Source organism: Ovis aries, chromosome 20 (assembly GCF_016772045.2).
Source record: "Ovis aries strain OAR_USU_Benz2616 breed Rambouillet chromosome 20, ARS-UI_Ramb_v3.0, whole genome shotgun sequence".
In the NCBI taxonomy this organism is placed as follows: Eukaryota; Metazoa; Chordata; class Mammalia; order Artiodactyla; family Bovidae; genus Ovis; species Ovis aries.
Genome location: NC_056073.1, coordinates 28,437,267 through 28,455,837, shown reverse-complemented (window position 1 = coordinate 28,455,837; position 18,571 = coordinate 28,437,267). Strand labels below are relative to the sequence as shown.

At 37.0% G+C, this 18,571-nt stretch overlaps 2 protein-coding genes across 2 annotated transcripts; both read left to right on the top strand.

Annotated features, from left to right (window-relative positions):
• Window positions 1-4,359: 4,359 nt before the first annotated feature.
• Window positions 4,360-5,304, top strand: LOC101115411 (olfactory receptor 2B2-like). Its single transcript, XM_004019293.5, has one exon. The coding sequence runs from the start codon at window positions 4,360-4,362 to the stop codon at window positions 5,302-5,304; it is 945 nt and encodes a 314-aa protein (XP_004019342.3).
• Window positions 5,305-14,714: 9,410 nt separating this feature from the next.
• LOC101115740 (olfactory receptor 14J1) lies at window positions 14,715-15,677 on the top strand. Its single transcript, XM_004019016.5, has one exon. The coding sequence runs from the start codon at window positions 14,715-14,717 to the stop codon at window positions 15,675-15,677; it is 963 nt and encodes a 320-aa protein (XP_004019065.2).
• The last annotated feature ends 2,894 nt before the right edge of the window (window positions 15,678-18,571 follow it).

The window sequence follows — 18,571 nt, the reverse complement described above, 5'->3', positions numbered from 1 at the left end:
GGATCCTATGTTTTATTTCTATAATTCTCTAATCAACTGGCAATGATATCTGTGCCATCTCTTTGCAAATAAAATATAATGCCAAGCATAATCATATTTCCAAGATTCTATTTCTAAAGTCCCACTATCATATGATAAAAAATGGGAGAAGAAAAGACAGTGGATAAGACCAGTTTTAAATGAAGAGTGTTATTCTACATATAAGGATAGGATTTATAAGGGGGAGTCTCAGAAGATAATCAACTTGACTTTCCGTAGAAGTTCACAGGCACTTGAAAATTTCCAGAAACATCTTTATATAATTTTACCATGTAAGTAGTCCTACTAATATTTCAGCTACTGCTTATATTTCCCTTAACATTATAGTTTTTTTCTTGATCCAATTATCATGCAGCAGTATGGAGTTTGAAGTGGCAATCAAAATCCATTGATTTTGAAAGTAAAATAAATGTATTTATTGATTGATTAGTTGCATTATTTTGGGAATGAGCAGAAAAGCCTTAAAACATTTGCTCTAAGGGTAAAACAGGGTATATTTAAACTCTGCTTTCGTTTTGGGGTATGAATGAAAAAGTAAAGCTGTATCTTGGTTCTGTTGTGACAAAATAGCAATGAAATGGATTGAGGTCATAAATTCAAGAGTGTTAACATAATTTAACATATAGGAAATCCAAAGGGAAGAGGTTCACAGTTGTTGGTTTCAATTGAATTAAAGTTAATTCAGTTCAGTTGCTCAGTCATGTCCGACTCTTTGTGACCCCATGAATCACAGCACACCAGGCCTCCCTGTCCATCACTAACTCCCAGAGTTTACCCAAATCCATGTCCATTGAGTCATTGATGCCATCCAACCATCTCATCCTCTGTCATCCCCTTCTCCTCCTGCCTTCAATTTTTCCCAGCATCAGGGTCTTTTCAAATCAGTCAGCTCTTCACATGAGGTGGCCAAAGTATTGGTGTTTCAGATTCAACGTCAGTCTTTCCAATGAACAACTAGGACCGATCTCCTTTAGGATGGACTAGTTGGATATCCTTGCAGTCCAAGGGACTCTCAAGAGTTTTCTCCAACACCACAGTTCATAAGCATTAATTCTTCAGCACTCAGTTTTCTTTATAGTCCAACTCTCACGTCCATACATGACCACTGGAAAAACCATAGCCTTGACTAGATGGACCTTAGTCGGCAAAGTAATGTCTCTACTTTTGAATATACTATCTAGGTTGGTCATAACTTTTCTTCCAAAGAGTAAGCGTCTTTTAATTTCATGGCTGCAATCACCATCTGCAGTGATTTGGGGGCCCCCCAAAATAAAGTCTGACACTGTTTCCACTGTTTCCCCATCTATTTGCCATGAAATGATGGGACCAGATGCCATGATCTTCATTTTGTGAATGTTGAGTTTTAAGCCAATTTTTTCACTCTCCTCTTTCACTTTCATCAAGAGGAAATTAAAATGTAGTAAACTCTTGTTATGTTTAGCATACATTCTTACCTCTATCACATGTTTACTCTTTAAGAGTAGACAATCCATCTGGTCAGGAAAATAGGACAGGTACAGAAACAAAAACAAATTATATATATATATATGTATATATATATATATAATTTTTATAAAATATGGAGTGTACCAAAAGGGAATTACAAATAAAGTGCTCTAGAGAATTAGAAAAGGAGTGCATAGTCATCCAGTTGTGTCCAACTCTTTGTGATCCCATGGGCTATAGCCCACCAGTCTCCTCTGTCCATGGGATTTTTCAGACAAGAAATACTGTAGTGGATTGCCATTTCCTTCTCCAGGAGATCTTCCCAAGTCAGGGACAGAAAAAAAGGAGAGTGGGGAATAATTTGGAACACTTTAGTACTTGAAATGGCCCTTACAGGATGGAAAGCAACAACGGTGTCTCATATCAGCATAAACGCCAGTGAGAGAATAAAAAGTTTGGATAAAATGGAATGGTTTGAGCCATGATTATAAGAGGCATTGAATCAAGTCTGCATTTTTATAAAAGGTATTACAATGTGGAGATTCACTGCTGAATTTTGAGCTGAGATGTGTGTGCATGATCAGATTTGAACTAAGGAAAGACTGTTCTACAAACATGTTAAGATGCTTTGAAGATGAGAGAGCCATTGTAAGTGAGGACATCACTTTGAAAGCTAGAAGCCATGGAACATTTAATTATTTTCACTGTGTCTGTTTTAACTTTTCTGTGTAGATATTAATTTAATGGATAGATGCAAGAGACAATGTTAAAGAATAGTTGGTCCAGTCTGACAACTTGGATGATGCATCAGCAATTGTAATTCAAAGATGACAATAAGGATCCCCCCAAAATTGTGATTCTATAACCAGAGCAAAGAAATCAGAAGTGTGAGACAGATGGGTAAGAAGCTCTGTTTTAGAGTTAACAATTCTGAGCTTTGGTCTATGAAGCAAGCCCTTCTTCCTATGATTTCTCACTGTCACTCACCACCCCCCCACCCCTACACACTGTCTAATTCCACAGCTCAATGACACCAATGTGAAAAAAAAAAAAAAAAAAACCTGACCAACTAAATCCAATAATTCTACCATGTTAAGGACACAAGAAGATTATAATATAAGGCCAATTAAGAGAATCAGAAAAATAAGTATCAGAGGTTCCAGGGCTATTTTCCTAGTAGTCACATCATATTTATTATGTCAGTATTTATTAATTATCTGTTAAAAATACCTTTCTACACTGTTTATAGATGCACAAAAATAAGGAAAGTCCAATGTTTTAGGGAATTCATAATTTTGGAAAGAAATCAGTTATTGAATTATTAGCATATGAAAATAACTGAGTTTGCATTAAATCACTTAGTCCTATGAGATGCATATACTGCTACTGCTAAGTCACTCCAGTCGTGTCCGACTCTGTGTGACCCCATGGACGGCAGCCCACCAGGCTTCCCTGTCCCTGGGATTCTCCAGGCAAGAACACTGGAGTGGGTTGTCATTTCCTTCTCCAATGCATGAACGTGAATAGTGAAAGTGAATTCACTCATTCGTGTCCGACGCCTAGCGACTCCATGGACTGCAGCCCACCTGGCTCCTCCACCCATGGGACTTTCCAGGCAAGAGTACTGGAGTGGGGTGCCATTGCCTTCTCTAAGTAGATGCGTATAATTATGCTCATTTTAGAGAAAAGAAGACTGAAGTACAAAAGGATTAAATGACATTTCTAAAATCACTCATCTAGTAAAAGGAATCACTGGGATTTGAAGGAAGAAGGAAAATGTCTTTTATAAAGTAACTTAAAATGCAGAATTTGCCATGACCAGTGAATCAAATCTAAAGAGATTTTACAGAATAAAAAATTAATCATCAGAATTTCCTGCAGAAATCTATAATAAAGGAATCATGTGATTTTGATGCGGGAAGAGTGAGATAGTGGCAACTCAAATGGTAGAAATATTATAATTAGTAAGTAAGAAAACAAAATAAAGAAGGAAGGGAGAGGGGGAATGTTTAATGTGCTCTTATTTATCTTGAGGAGTTAGAAATTTGTATATAAAAATAAGAGAAATTTACTTAAAGGAGCCAAGTATTTGAAACTCTTTCTGGTGTTTTCACTCAGGTTAGAAATTGATCAAATTTATTTAGATATCTGTTGAGTAGCATTTCAGAGCAAGCAAGTTTCCAATGCTTGATTGTTTTGTATGTTATCTTGTTTGAATTTTTTGTTTCTTCCTCCTACTTTCAAATTTTCTTAATAGGATCAGCACTAGTGCTTGGAAGAGGTAAAAGGAGTCCTGATATTCCATATTTTCACTGTGCCAAATCTATGACATGCTCCAGTTCCCATGATGTTTCTGACTAGGATCAGTTTGAGGAAGATGAAGATACCAAAATGCCTTGACTCCCCCTGGACTGCTGATCCACCTGCCTTCTTCATGCTGTCCTTTGCTCAACCTATATTTGGGAAACTCTGCCTTCTTACAATCTGTTTTCATCTATATTCTGATGTTTTTGTTAAATATTTATGAGAAGTAAGGTTGGTGGTAGTTTTATTGAAACTTTTTAGAAGAGAAGATAACAAAATCCAAAGGAATGATAACTAACTAGAAGACATTCATCACATAAGGAAAATTTCCCAATTACTTTGCTGGTTCTTTTTATTCTTTTATTAATAATCTTTCAATATTACACTGATAATGTTGGCTTGATATTTCATCATAATTGGAATATAGATGCAGATTAAGGCAGAAATGAGAGTTTCATCTTAGCATCTCTGGTTTTTAGTTTCCAGTGACTTCCTTTTATCATTGATTCCCATCCTTAGAGAAGTGGGTGTTTAGAGGTCTCAGCTGGAATTTCTCCCATCAGTGCCAATATGTGGGTCAGTAATCAGAGCTCACTAGATGATTTTATCTTACTGGGATTTTCTGATCGATCCTGGCTGGAAACACCACTCTTTGTAATCTTTCTGGTGGCTTACATCTTTGCCCTGTTTGGAAATATCTCTATTATCATAGTTTCTCGCCTGGATCCCCAGCTGGACAGTCCCATGTACTTTTTTGTCTCTAATCTATCCCTTCTGGATCTCTGCTATACTACCAGTACTGTCCCACAGATGCTAGTCAATCTTTGGGGACCAGAAAAGACCATTAGCTATGGTGGTTGTGTTGCCCAGCTCTATATTTTCATGGCCTTGGGTTCTACAGAATGCATACTTCTAGCCGTCATGGCCTTTGACCGTTATGCTGCTATTTGCAAGCCCCTTCGCTACCCAGTCATCATGAACCAGAGGCGTTGTATCCACATGGCCACTGGGACCTGGATTAGTGGCTTTGCTAACTCCCTTGTTCAGTCCACTCTCACCGTGTTGACCCCAAGATGTGGACAGAGGGTGATGGACCATTTCTTCTGTGAAGTTCCTGCTCTTCTGAAACTAGCTTGTACAGATACCCATGTGAATGAGGCTGAACTCAACGTGCTAGGGGCTTTGCTACTTCTGGTGCCCCTCTCCCTCATCTTGGGTACTTATGTGTTCATTGCCCAGGCAGTAATGAAAATCCGCTCTGCTGAAAGTCGCTGGAAGGCCTTTAATACCTGTGCTTCACATTTGCTGGTGGTCTCTCTCTTCTACTTTACAGCCATCACTATGTATGTCCAGCCTCCCTCTAGCTATTCACGGGACAGAGGAAAGATCATGGCGCTCTTCTATGGAATCGTCACACCCACACTCAATCCATTTATCTATACACTGAGGAACAAGGATGTCAAAGCTGCCCTTAGAAGGGCACTAACTAAGGAATTTTGGGTCAGGACAAGATGATCTTTGAAGAGAAGACCTGAGAAGTAAGGATGACTGTTTCTGCCTTTCAAAGATTTCAGAGATGGAAGTGACGAGAGGACAGTGTCATAAAGTTCACAGGTGAAACAGGACAAAGAAAGAAACCATCAACTCTTAATGATCTCCCCACAGCCTTTATCTACTTTTGAGACTGTTTTTGCAATATTGGATCTTACCAAGTCATATCAATTTTTTCCTAACCCTTAAGACTAGTTAACTTAGATTCAGTGGAAAAACCTGGTGTAATAGCTAGAGAAAAGATATTTAGAAAGCTTTAAATGGTATATTTGGCATATACTGTTTCTAAGTGAATCCCAAGTAAACTGGGAGTGATCCCATGTTTTTAAAAAGGCCACTACTATCCTGAGTTAACTTTAACCAACATGTATTGACAGCATTTAGTCATCTTCTAACAGTCAATGTCCAATTATGTCATCCACCAAAGGCCCCAGAGGCAAGTGAAATCAAGAAAATTTAGGGGAAAACCATATAAGACAGATAGATACAAAGGGAAATACATAAAAATTTTAGACTCAGTGATTTTAAATGTTACTTTTGCCATAAACCTAAGCCAGTCTTACACTCATATGATAAACAACAATGAGGTCAGGGCAAATATAAATGAAACTTACTGTAGAGGAAGAGAGAAAAAAGCAGAAAGATGCTTTGAACAGTGAACAATGATGAAAACACCTAAGGCTGAAAATACTCTAACTCAAGAAAACTTACTAGTAATTTATGAGTTTAAAGAGACAACTTCCTTTACCACTTGACTGGGTAAGTTGGGCCTAGTTCAATGTAGGAGTTATGAGAAAATCACATTGAGTTTAAAGCCTTGGTTGACTTCTTAGCTTTACTTGAAATAAAGGTCTTATAGCCAACTGCCTTGCAAATGCATATTAGTTAAACATGCCTAAAAAAAAGAGTGAGTTCAGTAAAAACTCACCATCATTGCCTGGAATGCAAATCAAATCTTTTTCTTTTTCTTCATTAATGAGTATATTTAGCCCCATAGATAAAGTGATAAACATATGTGTGCCTTTTGGGGAAAACCATTCATTATCTTTGACTATAGTTTTTTGCCACCATATAGGGACGTTAACACTTGCCTTAATTCAAAGGTGCTTGAAATTGCCTTTCTTAGCAAACTTTAAATTTAATATGTAATACTATAGTTCTGTGGCCTATAAAACAAATTTAATTCTAAATTTTAATTCTAAATTCATAGAACTGTATATAATTCTTTTCCCATATGAGTCATTACAGAGTAGTATTCTGAGGATCAGTAGAATTTCTGCCAATCTCTCTTTTTTAGTACACATACCCAAACTTTCTTTATAAATTCATCCTTTCCAAAATCATTTAACCATTTTTACTTATTTTAGTCCTCTAGTTATTTCAAAGTAATGAATCACAGTCCCTTTATAAGGTAATCTCTAAGGTCTTACTAAACATGAATTTCTCAAAATCCATCAGTGTTTCATCAGATTCCTTAATTTTGGAGAATAAATACACTGGATGGTATGAATTCTGGAATCTGAATTAAATTGGTATATGACTAAGAACAATAACAATCTATGTGCATTCAACATTGCCAAAAATTATGTAAAATTTTGAATTGCAAATACTGAAGACAGGATGTAATTAAAATATGCAAAAATTCTCCCTCCCAAAGATGAAATATTCCAGTAAATCGAGATCACCTCATATAATGGAATATTTCCTATGAATTTCTCTTTTCTCCTCACATAGCAGTAAGAATCTTGGTGTTTTCCTACTCAGTATATTTGACTGCATTTAGAATTTGTTTTTCTGAAATCACTGGTTAACACCAATCACATGAGGTGTCCTTCTCTCAGGTGGGTTATATTTGAACACTTTATCAACTCATTGCCTTTCAATATAAATCCTTCCCAAGCCCGTATAACATTCATATGTGTAATCTCTCAGATTTCTGCAGATTTCTCTTTCGTGCTTTGGACAGGATAAATGTTTAGTAAATGCACCCAACATGATTGAATCTAGAACTGTTCCTTTTTCTCTTTTTTTCCACTGCGACCCTCCATTCTCCTCCTAAAAAGAACAGTGCAAAGATCTACTTTGTGTCAGTTAAGTTCAGTGAACACTTCCGCTTTCTGTGGTCCAACTGGGAGACAGATGAAGCCAAAATAGAAGGAAATGGATTTTAAAGAAATGAAGGTTCCTAGCTATATTAGCGGAAAAGGCAATGGCAACCCACTCCAGTACTCTTGCCTGGAAAATCCCATGGACGGAGGAGCCTGTAGGCTGCAGTCCATGGGGTAGCTAAGAGTCGGACATGACTGTGAGACTTCACTTTCACTTTTCACTTTGATGCATTGGAGAGGGAAATCCACTCCAGTGTTCTTGCCTTGAGAATCCCAAGGACAAGGGAGCCTGGTGGGCTGTGGTCTATGGGGTCGCACAGAGTCAGACATGAGTGAAGCGACTTAGCAGCAGCAGCAGCAGCTATATTAGAGAAAGAAAATCTGTTTCCTCAATTCTAACATAATGTGGAAAAGCATACTAAACTTTAAAAAAAATTGATAACAGTGTTTGTCACAATTCATGGTCAATTTTTACACAGGACTTCATGTCACTATATTAATAATATAATATCTATGCTGATATTTATATTAAAAAGTTTATAATATTAATTTATTCATTCTTGATAAAGCAGAGTATTTATCAGAGCTTGTATGTTGTACTTCTCAGAAGGTATTTGAGCTTATTAAATAAAAATGCTACATCTTCTTGAGTTTATTAGTTTTGCTTGACAGTCTAGATAAAATTTAAATAAATGAACATTGGAACTACTATTTTGTATTGGAACAAACATGGATCTATTATGCTGTGGAAGTTGCATACATTTTTAAGCAAAAACATGGGACCACAAAAAAAGTTAGTGCTGCTGTTGGAGGTTGCTTCCGATATGCCCTCCCAAATCCTAAGGGTATGTTTCGATTTACCTTCAGTATTACTGACATACCAGAGTAAAACCTTGAGACTTAAAAAATTCTGAATTTTTGATATTTTTACACAAATGATATCTGATATTTTAGAATTTTATATATTAAAATACACAGTTAAATGAATTACAGTACAGGTACTGTCAAGCAGGTAAATAAATATAGTGCAATGTTGAAAACACAATTAATGAAAAAATTTAAATATATTTACAAGTATTACTAAAACATCAGTAAATTTATTAAATTTTATATTAGTAAATTTTATAAATATCAGTAAGTCATTAAACTGAAAAATATTTTGTGATATAGAAAGAGCAGTAGTGAAGCATAGTTAACAAGGTAAAATTATCTACTTCAAAACAAAGTCTAGTGTCTATTTATTAGAGGAGCACTAGAAAATTCCCAACGATGTTAAAAACAAATCAAGTGTTGGATAATGTGGCACTACACAGATTCCTCTTTCCTACCATGTGTGATATATCCCATTTTAACATCTACCTTCTAATTCCTTTGGGACCACATAATTCAGGAAAATAAAATGTGAGTCTAACAGATACATGTCTTTTCTGGATTGACAGTTTTTAAAAAAAACAAATTTTTTAAGGAATCTCCACACTGTTTTCCATAGTGGCTGTACTAGTTTGCATTCCCACCAACAGTGGAGGGTTCCCTTTTCTCCACATCCTCTCTAGCATTTATTGCTTGTAGAGTTTTGGATCACAGCCATTCTGACTGGTGTGAAATGGTACCTCATTGTGGTCTTTTTTTTCATTTTACTTTATTTTAATTTTAAAATCTTTAAGTCTTACTTGCGATCCCAAACATGAACCCCCCTCCCACCTCCCGCCCCATAACATCTCTGTGGGTCATCCCCATGCACCAGCCCCAAGCATGCTGTATCCTGCGTCAGACATTAACTGGCGATTCAATTCTTACATGATAGTATACATGTTACAATGCCATTCTCCCAAATCATCCCACCCTCTCCCTCTCCCTCTGAGTCCAAAAGTCCGTTATACACATCTCTGTCTTTTTCCCTGTCTTGCATACAGGGTCGTCATTGCCATCTTTCTAAATTCCATATATTTGTGTTAGTATACTGTATTGGTGTTTTTCTTTCTGGCTTACTTCACTCTGTATAATCAGCTCCAGTTTCATCCATCTCATCAGAACGGATTCAAATGAATTCTTTTTAACGGCTGAGTAATACTCCATTGTGTATATGTACCACTGCTTTCTTATCCATTCATCTGCTGATGGACATCTAGGTTGTTTCCATGTCCTGGCTATTATAAACAGTGCTACAATGAACATTGGGGTACATGTGTCTCTTTCAATTCTGGTTTCCTCAGTGCGTATGCCCAGCACTGGGATTGCTGGGTCATAAGGTAGTTCTATTTGCAATTTTTTAAGGAATCTCCACACTGTTCTCCATAGTGGCTGTACTAGTTTGCATTCCCACCAACAGTGTAGGAGGGTTCCCTTTTCTCCACACCCTCTCCAGCATTTATTGCTTGCAGATTTTTGGATCGCAGCCATTCTGACTGGTGTGAAGTGGTACCTCATTGTGGTTTTGATTTGCATTTCTCTAATAATGAGTGATGTTGAGCATCTTTTCATGTGTTTGTTAGCCATCCGTATGTCTTCACTGGAGAAATGTCTATTTAGTTCTTTGGCCCATTTTTTGAGTGGGTCGTTTATTTTTCTGGAATTGAGCTGCATAAGTTGCTTATATATTTTTGAGATTAGTTGTTTGTCAGTTGCTTCATTTGCTATTATTTTCTCCCATTCAGAAGGCTGTCTTTTCACCTTGCTTATATTTTCCTTTGTTGTGCAGAAGCTTTTAATTTTAATTAGATCTCATTTGTTTATTTTTGCTTTTATTTCCAGAATTCTGGGAGGTGGATCATAGAGGATCCTGCTGTGATTTATGTCTGAGAGTGTTTTGCCTATGTTCTCCTCTAGGAGTTTTATAGTTTCTGGTCTTACATTTAGATCTTTAATCCACTGCTGGGCATACACACCAAGGAAACCAGAATTGAAAGAGACACATGTACCCCAATGTTCATCACAGCACTGTTAATAATAGCCAGGACATGGAAACAATCTAGATGTCCATCAGCAGATGAATGGATAAGAAAGCTGTGGTACATATACACAATGGAGTATTACTCAGCCATTAAAAGAATACATTAGAATCAGTTCTAATGAGATGGATGAAACTGGAGCTGATTATACAGAGTGAAGTAAGCCAGAAAGAAAAACAACAATACAGTATACTGACACATATATATGGAATTTAGAAAGATGGTAATGATGACCCTGTATGCGAGACAGCAAAAGAGACACAGATGTATAGAACGGACTTTTGGACTCTGAGGGAGAGGAGAGGGTGGGATGATTTGGGAGAATGACATTGAAACATGTATACTATCATGTAAGAAACGAAGTGCCAGTCTATGTTCAATACAGGATACAGGATGCTTGGGGCTGGTGCATGGGGATGACCCAGAGAGATGATATGGGGTGGGAGGTGGGAGGGGCATTCAGGATTGGGAGCTTGTATACACCCGTGGTGGATTCATGTCAATGTATGGCAAAACCAATACAGTATTGTAAAGTAAAATAAAGTAAAAATAAAATTTAAAAAATAAAAATAAAAAAATTAACAATTTTTCCTACTTCTTGCATTCTTCATCTAAGCCATATTTTGAGATGACTGGATCCCAAGATAGATAAAATATGGATCCCCCAATTATTGGAAATAATTGTCGTGTCCAACTCTTGCGACCCCATGAACTGTAGCCCACCAGGCTCCTCTGTCCATGGGATTTTCCAGGCAAGGATACTGGAGTGGATTGCCATTTCCTTCTCCATGGGATCTTCCTGACCCAGGAATCGAACCCAGGAATCTAACCCATGTCTCCTGCATTGCAAGCAGATTCTTTACCGATTGAGCTACGAGGGAAGTCCAAGTATTTTGTTTAAAATCACTGGGATTTGGAATTGATTTATTACTGCAGAAAAACCTATGTTACTTTGACTAATATAAGTACCATACACATAAAATCCCAAATGTAAGAAATTGTATTATTTAAATATAATTGTAAAAAAAATATGCTTAAAACTGATACCTGCAGTAAATATTGCAGTTAGGTAAAATATCAGTATTCCTATTATGAATCATGTAAAATTACTAGAAATATAAGCCACTTTTGTTCATGCTGCCCCTTACAACAATAGTCCTGTTTATAAACATAAGCCAGCACATGATTGTCTGAGCTAGAATTATAAAATTTAAAATCTCTAAATTTCTTTCGAAATCTACAGCTTGATTGGTGAGAGTGTTATATAGAGAACGCAAACCAGCGAGCAGGTTTAAAGTCATATTTCTTACATTAGTTGAACTTGTACAAAAAGATGGCATGACCAATATAAAGTTATCCAACTGAAACTTTATCACTCTTTTTACCACAAATACTTGGATTTTTCATAAACTAAATTCTGGGGGAAATTTTCACTTAATAACTACATTGGACCATAGCCTTAGGACCACTCACTTATGGCAATAATTCTACATGAATCAATCTTACTAGTTCTAGATTAAGGAGTAGCAGAAGAAAAAAGAAACATGTTAAACAAGTTCTAGTATTTTAATCCTTGGTATTCAGAAGGAAAAATAGAGGGGATAGTTAGGTCTTTCTTCTCAATCACACAGCACTAGGTTCTAAGTCAGCAAATCCTTGAAACTAAAAGGTGAATGAGATTTCAGGTCTTAAATTCCTCACTCATCTATCTGTGACATGTTCTCAGACCATAATGAAATTAAACTAGAAATCAGCAACAGAAAGATAACAGAATATCCAAGCCTTTGAAATCTAAGTAATATTCCTCTAAGTAATCCATGGATCAAAGAGAAAATCAAAGGAAATTAGATAGTATTGGGAAGTAAGTGAAAATAAAAATGCCACATATCAAAATTTGTAGGATGCAGTGCTTAAAGGGTAATACTTATTATTAAATGTTCATTTTAAAAAAAGAATAACGATCTTGAGTCAATAATCTAAAATTTTACCTTAAATAAAAAACTAAAAAAGAGAAACAAAATGAATCCACATAAAGTAGAAACAAGGAAATACTAAAGAAAAGTATAGAACTCTGATTTAACCCTCCCTGCAACATTTCCCCTTTGATAACCACAAATTTGCTTTTGGTACCTATCAGTATGTTTCTGTTTTGTAGATATGTCCATTTATTATCTTTTAAAAATGAAATTCTATCATATGATATCATATGATATTTTTCATTCTCTGAGTTACTTAGTATAAAAATCTCTAGGTCCATCATATTTCTGCAAATAGCATTATTTTGCTTTTTTTTTTAATATGTAGGAGTAGATGCAAGATTAAACATTTAAAAATTTTTATCTTATTGTTTAAAAGGTAGATCTCATCATGTTCAATGTTGGTACCATGATTTTTTTTAAATGCCTTTCCCACTGTCATAGGATTTGAAAACAGAATACGTTCATTTTTGGATATATTACCCATCTGTGGTAGCCTATTGTTAAAATGGTGAGTGGATGATCAGGTTCAGAGTTATTTTAGAAAGATACAGTATTTGAATGAAGCCTAGACTCAGTGACACAGAAGTCGTCTTTTAACTCTAATTTCCTTTGATTCTGTAATTTTGTATGTGTTTATGTAACAATTACTAAACATTCTCTTTTTAAATGAGGTCCATACAAACATGCATGACTTCATGGGTGACCAGTAAAGTTAAAATTGATCATTTTTACTAGAGAAACTTAAGTCTGAACTTATACTATAGAAAATAAATGACATATGTTGTATATTTTTCACTCTCTGGAATGCAGAATCTAAGATTCAGTTCAACCCAGATGATAATTAACTACTTTTCACTGAAGCAGTCCTTGAGGGACAGGTCCATGAAGTCCCATGCTTGAACTCATAGTGTTTACGTGAAACATCAACCACGCTGAACAAGTTTGTTCCCTAGTGCCAAGGCAGCACTGACTTCATGGGCTGTCCTTAGGCTCATGGGTATCAAGCGCTCAGTGGAAAGTTAAAATGTCTCTGGGTCTATGCTCACTGTTCAATCTTACATGAAAACATCTCAGTCCTTTCCTTACATGAAAATTACAAAGATCAAGCCACCAGCTCAATTCTAGAATAAAGATGTTCAATTTTAGGATTAAAAGAGATTGGTTCCTACTGACGAAGATCAGCTCTGGTGAGTGAAACTTCTCTATATTTTTTGAGACATTTTATAGATGTACTCCAAAATTTTTATATTTCCTTTCACATTTCATTTGTTTTTAAAACCACATTTTTCATACTTTTGTACCCATTAGTCCTCCCAAATGCTTCTAGCAAATCCACAAATGACCCTCACAATGGTAAATTCAATACTTTTATTGTTATTTTACACTTCCTTTCTTACATTAATGAATCTACTGTACATGGGGGCTTCTCTGGTGGCTCAGTGGTTAAAAAAAAAATCTGCCTGCAATGTAGGAGGTGCAGGAGATGCAGGTTTGATCCCTGGGTTGGGAAGATCCCCTGGAGAAGGACATGGCAACCCACTCCAGTATTCTTGCCTGGAGAATCCCTTAGACAGAGGAACCTGGTAGACTACAGTCCACAGGATCACAAAGAGTCAGACACAACTGAAGCAACTTGGCAAAAATTGTACATTATTTTTTTTTTCTTTTAAAACATCTTTCTTCCATTGGCTCTATGATGTTACTCCTTACAGGTGTTCTTCTTCTGTAAATATTCTTTTTCAGTCTGACTCAGTCCTCTTCTCTACATCTATTTAAATTTGATGGTATCTAAAAGTCTATCCTCAGACCTCTTTTCCATCTGTGTTTTAACTCAAAAGTATTCTTGTAAGAGCACTCTTACTGAATTGGCGGTGTTTCAAGCACTGCCATAGTCTACTGAGTTCCAAATCCTCATATCCAACTTTATGGTTGGCACACCTCCAACTGGGCTTCTCCCATCAGAACTCATTTCTTCTCCCAATCATCTCCCTGTCACTGTTATCCGTTTCAAAAAATAGGAAAATTTATCTTTCATCTGCACATTCATCAACCTTCAAGACTTTATCTGCTTATTATCTCTCCAGAAAATTCTCATAACTTTTTTTAACCTATGTAAAGCTGTTGATCACATTTAGAAGTTCAATTTTTGAAAAAGGGCTGAAGATTTTTCTGAATTAAATGTTGCCACATTCCCATGAAGATAAATTTGTCTTGATTTTAGTAGCTCCTTGCTGAGTACACTTAGTTACTTGACTAATAGCTATATCAATATCATACATTCTTTCCTGCTGTTCCTTGGCTTCCTAAACAGAGACATCCCTGCTACCTTCAGAGTGATCATGGCCAACCTGACAGCGAGTGGATTCCTCCTCGTGGGGTTTTCTGCTGACCGTAAGCTTCAGATTTTACATGCACTGCTGTTTTTGGTGACATACCTGCTGGCCTTGACAGGCAACCTCCTCATTATCACCATAACTACCTTGGACCGTCGCCTCCATTCCCCCATGTATTACTTCTTGAAGCACCTCTCTCTTCTGGACCTGTGTTTCATCTCTGTCACAGTCCCCCAGTCTATCGCAAATTCACTTATGAACAATGGTTACATTTCCCTTGGTCAGTGCATTCTTCAAGTTTTCTTTTTCATAGCTCTGGCCTCATCAGAAGTGGCCATCCTCACAGTGATGTCTTATGATCGGTATGTAGCCATCTGTCAACCACTGCAATATGAGACCATCATGGACCCCTGTGCCTGTAGGCATGCAGTGATAGCTGTGTGGGTTGCTGGGGGCCTCTCTGGGCTCATGCACACAGCTGTTAACTTCTCCATACCACTCTGTGGGGAGAGAGTCATTCACCAATTCTTCTGTGATGTTCCTCAGATGCTGAAACTAGCCTGCTCTTATGAATTCATTAATGAGATTGCAGTGGCTGCATTCACAACCTCAACAGCGTTTATGTGTTTGACCTCTATTGTGCTTTCCTACATTCGCATCTTCTCTGCAGTGCTGAGAATTCCATCAGCTGAGGGAAGAACCAAAGTCTTCTCTACCTGCCTACCCCACCTATTTGTAGTCACCTTCTTCCTCTCAGCTGCAGGCTTTGAGTTTCTAAGGCCCCCTTCTGATTCCCAGTCAGCTATGGATCTCATGTTCTCCATTTTCTATACTGTGATACCTCCAACGCTCAATCCAGTTATCTATAGTTTACGGAATGAAGCCATGAAGGCAGCTCTGAGGAAGATACTGTCAAAAGAAGAATTTACTCAGAGAAAGATGCATTTAAAAGCCATTTTTAAACTCTAAAGTACCATATAAAGTACCAAATAAAAGGTACTGTTATTATGTTTCAGATTGTAGCAGGAAAACATCTGATTTCTTTCCGGAACTCCCTTCTAGCTTTTCTGTTCTTTACAGTCTTCTCAAAACGTAATTCTTCAGAATTTAAGATGTTACAGTTCTAGGGATATTGGCCTTCTTTCTACAAATTCAATTTTTATTTTTAGGCATCTTATAGGATATTTTTCTGAAATAAAAGAGAAAAAGCAATTAGTCTGGGAAATGGTGAGCACAATTTAAAGCTGGCTTTTATAGATATATGTGTATAGCTGAGTCCCTTCGTTGTTCACCTGAAACTATCACGACATTGTTTGTTAATGAGCTCTACCCCAATATAAAATAGAAAGGCTTGACAAAAATAAAGTTGGCTTTTAAAAAATAGATTCCAGACTGCTGCCACATAAGTTAATTGTGTTCATGAGATAGTATATCTGTGGTGTATTATGTGAATTCCAATAGACCTCCAGGTTTCTTATGTGCATTAAGTACCCATATAATTTTCCCTTCCTTTTATGTATTATAATAGCTTTCCCCTTACCTATTTATTCAGTCTCTAATAAATGTCAGGTACAGTATATACATTTTTCTTTTAATTTTATCAAGCAACTGTTCTCAGTTCAGTTCAGTTGCTCAGTCGTGTCCAACTCTTTGTGACCCCATGAATCGCAGCATGCCAGGCCTCCCTGTCCATCACCAACTCCCGGAGTTCACTCAAACTCTCACCATCGAGTCGGTGATGCCATCCAGCCATCTCATCCTCGGTCGTCCCCTTCTCCTCCTGCCCCCAATCCCTCTCAGCATCAGAGTCTTTTCCAGTGAGTCAACGCTTTGCATCAGGTGGCCAAAGTACTGGAGTTTCAGCTTTAGCATCATTCCTTCCAAAGAACACCCAGGACCAATCTCCCTTAGGATGGACTGGTTGGATCTCCTTGCAGTCCAAGGGACTCTCAAGAGTCTTCTCCAACACCACAGTTCAAAAGCATCCATTCTTCGGGGCTCAGCTTTCTTCACAGTCCAACTCTCACATCCATACATGACTACTGGAAAAACCATAGCCTTGACTAGACGGACCTTTGTTGGCAAAGTAATGTCTCTGCTTTTGAATATGCCATCTAGGTTGGTCATAGCTTTCCTTCCAAGGAGTAAGAGTATTTTAATTTCATGGCTGCAGTCACCATCTGCAGTGATTTGGAGCCAAAAAAAAAACAAAGTCTGACATTGTTTCCACTGCTTCGCCATCTATTTCCCATGAAGTGATGGGACCAGATGCCATGATCTTCATTTTCTGAATGTTGAGCTTTAAGCCAACTTTTTCGCTCTCCTCTTTCACTTTCATCAAGGGGCTTTTTATTTCCTCTTCACTTTCTGCCATAAGGGTGGCGTCATCTGCATATCCGAGGTTATTGATATTTCTCCCAGCAAACTTGATTCCAGTTTGTGCTTCTTCCAGCCCAGCGTTTCTCATGATGTACTCTGCACATAAGTTAAATGAGCACGATGACAATATACAGCCTTGACATACTCCTTTTCCTATTTGAAACCAGTCTGTTGTTCCATGTCCAGTTCTAATTATTGCTTCCTGACCTGTTCTACGTATGCCCCATTCTATCAATTAGGACACTAAATTTAGAACAGATTAATTTCTTGAGACTTCTCCGAGAATAGTAAATAGTGATTCAAAGGTATATTTGTCTGATTCCAAGCTCACTTATTTGCTTCTGCTGCTGCTGCTGCTGCTACTAAGTCGCTTCAGTCATGTCCAACTCTGTGCGACCCTGTAGACAGCAGCCCACCAGGCTCCCCCATCCCTGGGATTCTCCAGGCAAGAAACTGGAGTGGGTTGCCATTTCCTTCTCCAATGCATCAAAGTGAAAAGTGAAAGTGAAAAGTGAAAGTGAAGTCACTCAGTCATGTCCGACTCTTTGCGACCCCATGGACTGCAACCACCAGCCTCCTCCATCCATGGGATTTTCCAGGCAAGAGTACTGGAGTGGGGTGCTATTGCCTTCTCCGTATTTGCCTCTGCTCATTGCAAATGATTTGTTTCTCCACGTGCATGCATGCTAAGTCGTTTCAGCTGTGTCCAACTCTTTGCGATCTCATGTGAGTATATGCGTTTTTGTATCATCTGTAAAAATAAGTGTCTTCTACTATTATACACTAATGAGATAGCCTTCAGCAGAATACTGTGTAGCCTTTAAAACAGTAAATCTGTGTCCTTACAGCTTCAGAAGAAGCCTTTTTAATATAAATTGAATAAATTTATAGTCATATGATTATTACTGAAAAATATTAATAATGTATATAAAAGATGGTAAGAGAATTCAGAAATTACAAAATAACATCATGGATTTACATTCATTTTTAAGTATACTTATAAAGTATATAAGTATATATTTAAGTATGCATATATTTGCATATATATGCATATAAGTATGCATATATTTAAATAATAATTTTAATGGACTGAACCTCTTTATGAGATTCTCAGGTACTGTTGCTAGATTTGTTTTAAGACCTTTTAGTAGATAGTTTTATGTTTATTAGAGACCACAATGGTTGCCCAAAATAGCTGTTCCAAATCTGAGATGCAATTCATAGACCTCAATTTCTATAAACACTGATTTCTAATTTCCCAGGACACCTGACATTTAAAATTTCTTTTAATGTTTAAAATTTTGTTTGCCTTTCTGAAATGCATGATTTAGCTATTACAGTGGTTCTCTAAATGTGGCATTCAGTCCATCAGCAGCAGCATCAGGCAGTTTGTTAGGCATTCAAATGTATAGAGGTAACATTAAACCTTCTGAATCAGAATTACTAAGTATGAAGTTTAGGTACCTGTTTTATCAAGCTCTCCA

What these genes read in the sequence shown, in the direction of transcription:
- LOC101115411 (XM_004019293.5), top strand. Translation starts at nt 4,360, where the DNA reads ATGTGGGTCAGTAATCAGAGCTCACTAGATGATTTTATCTTACTGGGA.
- LOC101115740 (XM_004019016.5), top strand. Translation starts at nt 14,715, where the DNA reads ATGGCCAACCTGACAGCGAGTGGATTCCTCCTCGTGGGGTTTTCTGCT.